Raw genomic sequence first — 7808 nt, 5'->3', positions numbered from 1 at the left:
TCCTCGAGAGCCTGACGAAGCTGATCTTCGGTATATTGAGGCATTATATATAGAAGAAGACATGTGCAAAAGATGAGCCCATTTGGACGCGAATTGAAAATGTTGTGATAAAAGGAGGTTGGGGGTGGGCATTGGGTTGTGGTGGATTTTCGCGTTTTTGTGGGTGCCAGAAACAGGGGGGTGCCAGGAAGTGGGTATGTTGACTTAGGTGGCCGAGTCCATACCTATAAGACGACCTAGCAACGAAAGAACCATGTTGCTTTGAAAGTCATCTTCAGATCCCTTTTCCTCAAGTATTCCACTCAGCTGCTCCAAAATGACTCGGCATCAACAGTGTCGAAGACATCTTCGTCCTCAAACTCCTTATCCTCCCCGTCCATCCCGTCTCCGATAGCCTTACTAGTGTTGCTGCTGCTTTGATTGCCACCGTTCTCGATGGCCTCCATTCGCAAGACGAACTCCTCTCGAAGACGGATCAGGTAACTTCTCATCGATGAATCATCCATTTCTGAGTTTTTCACCTGTTTGAGCTGTTCGTGAAGATTAAGTATCAGCTTGCGTCGGTTGAGCATCTTCCTCGCTTGAGAAGACTGCTTATTCTGTTCCCTTCGTTGATGCAGTGATATAGCAACTTCCTCGGCAACGTCCAGGAACCGTTTGGGAAATGCCATTGCCTTCGCAAGTGTGATGCCATAGAGCAACTCCTCAGTCTTTCCCGACTCAACTTTGTACATCATAGTTAACTTGGGTACGTTATTGTCCGTCGTCGAAACCTGCGTGACGAGACGAAGATTCAGCACTCCGGGACGATCGGCTAGGACGTCGGCTAAGGCATATTGAGTCAGCTCCCGACCAGGTCCACCTGTAGCGAAGTCAAGGGATTGTGACAGGGGACCTACCAAGCTCTGTGAAGTGAGTTGCAAACCACACAATGGCACGGCTCTGTATAAGGGCTTCGGCTATGGCGATCGCGATAGCAAGTCCATCTCGAGTGCTTGTGGCTCGACCTAGTTCATCTATGATGACGATGCTCTTGTGGGTGACATTGCTTGGGCACGTCAGTACTGGAACCTCTCCTGCGTCAATACTACGTACCTAAGGATGAAAGCCATCTCTCTCATCTCAAGCGAGAAGCTTGACATATTGGACTCGATATTGTCGTTGGTAGTCACCCGAGCGAAGATATTGTGTACAATGGGAAAACTGGCGTATTCAGCAGGCACGAAGCAGCCAATTTGTGCCATGATCTGGAGCAGAGAGATACTCTTGATGTAAGTGCTTTTCCCGCTCATATTGCAGCCGGTCACAATCTGGAAACGGTGCTCCTCGGTAGCGTAATAATCATTCGGTACAAAGCCACCCTTCAGAGTCTGCTTACGATCAGCATGTGTTGAGGCAGCCAGTGGGTAGGCCAAACCTTGTCCATGATGGGATGCCTAGCAGCTTTCAGCGCTAGAGTATCTGATATTTCCGGTCTTCTCCAATCGAAGGTCGAACTTGCCTGTGCAAATGACGCAATCATGTCGAGCAGTGCGATTGAATCGCAGACGCGGTAGAGGGGCTGCAGTTGAGTCCGGATGCTGTCGATGAGGTCCTGAATAACCTTGTCACTCAGCATGACCACTTCCGCAACGGAGTCGGTGATTCTCTGGTTCAGTTTCTTGAGATGCATTGTGAGACATTCGATGTAACGACCCCTCATCGTCCGGTTGACAAGCACAGCAGGAATAGCCCGGTCCTCGAAATCCACTGCTCGCATTCGGAGGCTGTACTTGCGCCCGTTATCAAACCGTAGGATAGCTTCGATACTATGCTCGCCTGCAATCTTTGTTAGAATGAGGAGTGGACGGTGGGGGAGGGTCAGCTCAATTACGATTCAGCTCTTCAACATGTTTATGGACGTCATCGGTGTTTTCCTTATAGGCTTGTCTCGCAACATCGAGAAGCCCGTTGATTCCAGGCTGCTGCATTGTTAGCCAATTTTCAGTATCATTGACCGCAAAGCCACTTACTTTGACCGCAAAAGTTCTTTGATTTCGTAGGTCTAGAGCGCTTTTGACATAATGAACATCCTCATGAATATTCTGGTACACAAGCTCTCTGGCGGCTGCAGTCAACTCTGGCTGGCAGAGATCTCTGATTTTGGTGAGAAGAGGGCACGTGGCAGGGCCTAGCGCCTGGAACACTGGTGGAACGGCATCTATGAAGGTCTTGACCATCAGAACATGATTGATTGCTCTTTCTGACGCCTCAACGGACGGTTTGTTAGGGATGATGACAAGCTATCCCAGTCAGCAGGGCCTGGAAGATATCAGCAGTTATCGTGGTTCGGTACCTTGGTCAGCATGCTCTCGACATCAGGAAAAGCCTTCAAAGCTGCACAATCTTAGTCAGTCGCCGATGACAAAAAGATGGGAGAATCGAACCTGTTCGGACCTCTGCAAACATGTCTTGATTTGCAAGAAGTTCCTCCAATGCAGCAAATCTTGGCTCAAGGTATGACTCTTTTAGTGTAGACGGCTGCAGTAGATTACTTCGAAGTACCCGGCCGCCCATGGGCGTCAGTGTATGCTTGAGAACACCGTAAAGGCTGTCGCTAGACGCCGCGTGGCGTCGATTTTGCAGGATCTCGAGAGACATGATGGCAGATACGTCAATCATCATTGTATCCTCCGAGGGCTGGTAACGAATGCGAAGAGAGTGTGGAACAACACGCACGGAGAACTCGGTCTCCAAGAAACTCATAGCCTTTACGTAAAGTCAGTGATTATGCTAGCGTGGATTTCCGAGGATACTTCTACCGCGGCAAATGAGCAAGTTGCATAAAAGCTGCCTTCGATAGCAACTTTTACAGCTTCTGCGTCTTCTCGGAATGCGAAGGTTTGAATACGATTGAGCCCATCCATCTCTGACCAGTACTTTCTATCAAGAGATGTGATCTTTGTATCTGGCATATGTTCCTCGATATGGCTGTAAAGCCTCGACTTGGGATTCGGGGGGCAGCACGAGCTGACGATCAGGAGATGGGTTGGCTCCATGATCTGAAGTTTGTGGAGAGTGCGAACGAAGAACCTGTTGTCGGAGATTTGGCTGAGGATGGCTTCTCCGGTATCAACGTTGAAGAATACAATTCCAACAGCAGGAGTGATTCCGCGAGCCTCGCTCAGGGCACACACAATGGTGTGTTTGGCGCTGTTGGGCAGAAAAGGGGTTCGCGACGTGCGACTAGTGTGGGAAGTGCTCGGCCGGGTCGTACGAGGTCTCGATATAGTACCACTAGTATCAGTACCGTAGTCGTAGCTTGGAGTGTAGTAAGAACTAGACACAGGATCTTCCGCTGAGGATGGTATCGGCGTTGCCGTGTAGGAGTCTTCTCTCGGATTTGCTGAGCTTGTGCCCGTTCTTGAGGTTGTCTGGGGGAAGTAAGGAGACGCCCTTCCGTATGGTGCTGGTGTCTGAGAAGGAGTGGTCATGTAACCAGTCGAAGGTCTCGACGGCCGCAAGTATCGAGGATCCATCTTGTGGCGATGTGGACTACATCAGCCGAGATACTGGCGGTCTCGCAGTTCAGGATATATTTGGTAGACTACAGTGATGGGAGGTGAGGCTTCAACTAGCAGAACAGATCGGGATTATCCTTACTCGAAAGAAATAGATGGGGCGTCGTTGAGAAGAATCGAAGAACCTCATACCAAGATCGCAGCAACGGGCAACAGCTCCTGCCTGACTTACACGGGCGAGCCGGGGTTGCCCCGGTCTTATCAGGAGTGGAGCCACAAGCACTAGCCACATAACCATCGGATGCACAGCCACTAAAGTAATGAGATGTCGGCCGGTGGAGTCAAGTCGTCATCCCCACGGCCCTGACACGCCAGGAAGAGTTTGCGACAGGCTTGGAAAACCAATCCGCACAGGAAGCCAAACCGCGTCGCGCCGCGACACCACGACTCGAACTGCCCATCTCGACCGACACCGATCCGGGACCAGGCTTTTGAAGCCATCGCGACATTGGTGTTTAGTCGCCCCGCCCCGCCGTCAACATGTTCGGCATCCTGGGCGCCCGCGACCGCAGCGACGGCACTGAGGAATATGCCTCGTTCGACGAGCTCTTCGCAGCGCTGAAGACGCGCATGCAAAAAGATGGGTACAAGGTCGTCAAGTCACGTACCCATCGAAACAAGGTCGGCGGCACCTACGAGAAAGGAAGCGAGGTTGTCAGATGTGATCTCGTCTGCGATCGTGGTGGCCAGCCTTACAAATGCACAGCGACGCAGCTGAAGACATCCACCAAGAAGACCAATTGCCCTTGGAAGGCCAAAGCCGTCAATCGTAAGACGCTGGGGAAATGGATCTTGACCATCATATGCAGCGAACACAACCATGAAGCGCGTACGCCCGACCCGCCGACCGATGAGGAGGATGCTGATGCGGAGGGAGATGCCGACGTCGTTCAGGACGTATCAATTGGTATGCCTCTTACCCCGGTGCAATCCGTTGTTGCTTGCTAACCTTCCTAGTTCCGGAAGTGCAAAACTCTGGTCCGGCGCCAGATCCTACAACAGCTGCCCTCCTTCTCATGGTGGGAGCCGCTCCCAATACGATGCGACTTACCGGCGAGACCTTTCACAACTTCAAGTCCGAGTACCGCAAGATGTCGAAACCTGAACGCCTGGGTATACTAGCCCAGATGCAACTGCGCATCGCAGCCATATATGCCGTCGAGAACGAGGATATGCAGAGACAAGAAAGGCAGGCTAGGCAGGAGAAGAAGCATCAAGAGATCGAAGAAAGCCGACGCAAATCGCAAAGCACACAACAGCCGCAGCAGCAGCAGCAGCAGCAGGTACCACAGCAGCAACTACCACAACCACCGCCCCAGCAGCAGCAACAGCACCAACAACAGCAACCCCCTCAACCGCAACAACAGCAGCAGCATCAGCAAGTGCAACATCAACAATATCAACAACATCCCCAACAGCACCAGCAGCAACAAGTACAGAATCATAATCTTGGCCACAATCATGGCCATAACCACACTCGGGTTCAGCAGCAGATGAACCAGATGTCCCGGGATGGCATGGCTGGTATGCCTAAGCACCCGTTTGAGCAGACAACCCACGACGAGCACGCGCAGTATAGAGATCGGCAAGCTGAGATCGAGGAGCGCAACCAGAGGACGATGCAGATGCGCGGGCAGCACCTTAACAACACCTTCCAGCAGCAGAATGCTGTCCAACAGACGCCTATTCCTGTGCCTCAATTCGGCATGCAGTCGGCGCAAGGTCAGCCGCAAGTGTTCCATCAGTACACTGCGACTCCTACGAATAATGCAATGTCAAAGGGAGCGTCAAGTGCCACGCCGGCCACAGGCTCAAAGAGGCGTGGCCGGCCGAAGAAGACAGCTATGGACCAGACACTCGACCCCAGCCTTCACATGGGAAGATAGTCGCCGCTTGTGCCGTTAGTCATTGGAAGAAGAGGAGGGGAGATTGTGTATGATGAGCTTGAGAGGGCTCAGTGTGTGTAATGTGTAAGAGGGTTACAGATACCCTACCGGATGGAGGAACTGGGGCATGGCGTTTATAAGGATACCAGCGCAGCAAGCTGACCCGGACATACTTAGTTTTCTTCTCGCTGAAAAAGCACAGTTCCGGGAGAGAGCTGCCAGGATGGCTCTCGGAGTTTGTTCATCGTCTGAACTGGGGGTCATTTTTATCTTGTCAATGCCCGCACTAACAGACAACATATTGTTTCTCCACTTGCAAATGCTAGCGATGACATTTTTTTAGACCGTTGTAGTGGGGGCGTCGCAACCACGGGCAATTTTTGACCGATGGTCCCTGGTCCACCGTCCCGTCTGCGCATCAAAATTTCTGCCCCACCTTCCCGCATCGCCGTAATCGAAATATTTCTGACAATTTCAAAGACCAAAAAACGACTATTTTCGAGCAGGCGGTCAACCGACGCAACAACCATGGCGACGGTACTCCCCCCGCCCTCGAAGCGTCAAAAGCGCGAGACGCTCGAGAAGACACAGACTCAGCAAGATGTCACAGCAATGGCTCCGGGCCTTGAGGGCTCTTTTAAGGCCCGCTTCGTTGATGGCGACGGACAGCAGCTGGCTGAGGTGATCGAGGTGCCCCTCGCCGACGCTTCTGAGAAGAACTTGACTCTCCTTCTCAACACCTTGCAAGGAAAGGTCAGTCATATACTTTCTGTTGGCAGTTCCGTATACGACCGTTGTCTAACCCCCAAGACAGGATAGAGAAGACTTCCTCCCGTACAAGTTCCGAATCCACATCCCCGACACAGATATCATCGTCGACCAATACCCCACCAACCTCCTCGAGCTCCTTCGCAGCCATGGCGTCGCAAACCCCTTCGAAACAACAGTCACTCTTAGTGCCGAGCCCCAGGCCGTATTCAAGGTGCAAGCCGTCACCCGCATGGCCCATCGCATCCCAGGTCACGGCGAAGCCATCCTCTCAGCCCAGTTCTCCCCCGAGACCAGCAAGAGGTTAGCAACGGGCGGTGGCGACAAGACAGCTCGTATATGGGATACCGAGACAGGCACCCCGAAGTTCACACTCTCGGGCCACTCCGGCTGGGTGCTCTGCGTTGCGTGGTCCGCCGACGGCCGCCGCCTCGCAACGGGCAGCATGGACAAGACGGTTCGCCTCTGGGATCCGGATAAAGGCGTCGCTGTCGGCCAGCCCCTATCTGGCCACGCAAAATGGGTCACTGGAATCGCCTGGGAACCCTATCACCTCTGGCGCGACGGCACTCCCCGCCTGGCATCCGCCAGCAAGGACGCGACGGTGCGCATCTGGGTCGTCAACACGGGTCGGACAGAGCACGTCCTGTCGGGGCACAAGAGCAGCGTCAGCTGCGTGAAATGGGGCGGTACTGGGCTCGTCTACACGGGTAGCCACGACAAGACGGTCAAGGTCTGGGACTCGGTCAAGGGCACTCTCGTGCACACGCTCTCCTCACACGCCCACTGGGTCAACCACCTCGCCCTATCTTCCGACTTTGCCCTAAGAACGGGCTTCTTCGACCACACTCCCACGCCGGAGACGGAGGAGGCTCGCCGCGCTAAGGCTAAGGAGCGCTTCGAGAAGGCCGCCAAGATCCAGGGCAAGGTGGCCGAGCGCATCGTCTCGGCTAGCGACGACTTCACAATGTACCTCTGGGACCCGTCACAAGGCACCAAGCCCGTGGCGCGTATGCTGGGTCATCAGAAGCAGGTTAACCACGTCACTTTCTCCCCGGATGGCACTCTCATCGCCAGCGCGGGCTGGGACAACCATACTAAGCTCTGGAGCGCGAGGGATGGCAAGTTCATCAACACGCTGCGCGGACACGTCGCGCCTGTGTACCAGTGCGCCTTCTCCGCCGACTCGCGGCTGCTTGTGACGGCATCAAAAGATACCACGCTCAAGGTGTGGTCCATGGCGACGCACAAGCTGGCTGTAGACCTTCCGGGGCACCAGGATGAGGTGTATGCCGTTGACTGGAGTCCCAGAGATGGCCAGCGCGTGGGCAGTGGTGGAAAGGATAAGGCTGTGAGGTTGTGGTGTCATTAAGGGGGCAAGGTTTTGCGCGTCTCTGCTGCGCGAAGTTGGGCAACTGCTGCAATGCGTGGTCGTGCGCATATGATGGATGGGTTTTTGGCAACTAGAATACGGATACACAAAAGAGAATATACCCCATTTGTTCCCAAGCTGTCCATGCCTTATCTCACGAATTTTGCCTTGGCCTGCATTGCTAGACATCTTGAACCACCCCGCTCGACGTCGCAGGACTGT

At 53.6% G+C, this 7808-nt stretch overlaps 3 protein-coding genes across 3 annotated transcripts; 2 read left to right on the top strand and 1 right to left on the bottom strand.

The window, feature by feature from the left end:
• Nucleotides 1–302: 302 nt before the first annotated feature.
• Nucleotides 303–3518, bottom strand: CTAM01_15146 (MutS domain V; the record flags this gene model as incomplete). Its single annotated transcript, XM_060531145.1, has 9 exons — nucleotides 303–826; nucleotides 900–1048; nucleotides 1096–1370; nucleotides 1418–1818; nucleotides 1874–1961; nucleotides 2013–2282; nucleotides 2336–2376; nucleotides 2427–2748; nucleotides 2802–3518. 9 exons carry the CDS (start codon nucleotides 3516–3518, stop codon nucleotides 303–305), a joined length of 2787 nt encoding a protein of 928 aa, XP_060374299.1.
• Nucleotides 3519–4040: 522 nt separating this feature from the next.
• On the top strand, nucleotides 4041–5446 carry CTAM01_15145 (uncharacterized protein; the record flags this gene model as incomplete). The annotated part of the gene is made up of 2 exons (XM_060531144.1): nucleotides 4041–4467; nucleotides 4518–5446. The coding sequence occupies 2 exons, from the start codon at nucleotides 4041–4043 to the stop codon at nucleotides 5444–5446; spliced, it is 1356 nt and encodes a 451-aa protein (XP_060374298.1).
• A 528-nt stretch (nucleotides 5447–5974) lies between these two features.
• On the top strand, nucleotides 5975–7586 carry CTAM01_15144 (WD domain-containing protein; the record flags this gene model as incomplete). Its single annotated transcript, XM_060531143.1, has 2 exons — nucleotides 5975–6199; nucleotides 6261–7586. 2 exons carry the CDS (start codon nucleotides 5975–5977, stop codon nucleotides 7584–7586), a joined length of 1551 nt encoding a protein of 516 aa, XP_060374297.1.
• Nucleotides 7587–7808: the final 222 nt, after the last annotated feature.

Source organism: Colletotrichum tamarilloi (genome assembly GCF_030869305.1).
Source record: "Colletotrichum tamarilloi strain Tom-12 chromosome Unknown Scaffold_149.1, whole genome shotgun sequence".
In the NCBI taxonomy this organism is placed as follows: Eukaryota; Fungi; Ascomycota; class Sordariomycetes; order Glomerellales; family Glomerellaceae; genus Colletotrichum; species Colletotrichum tamarilloi.
This window is presented reverse-complemented; position numbering and strand designations above follow the sequence as displayed.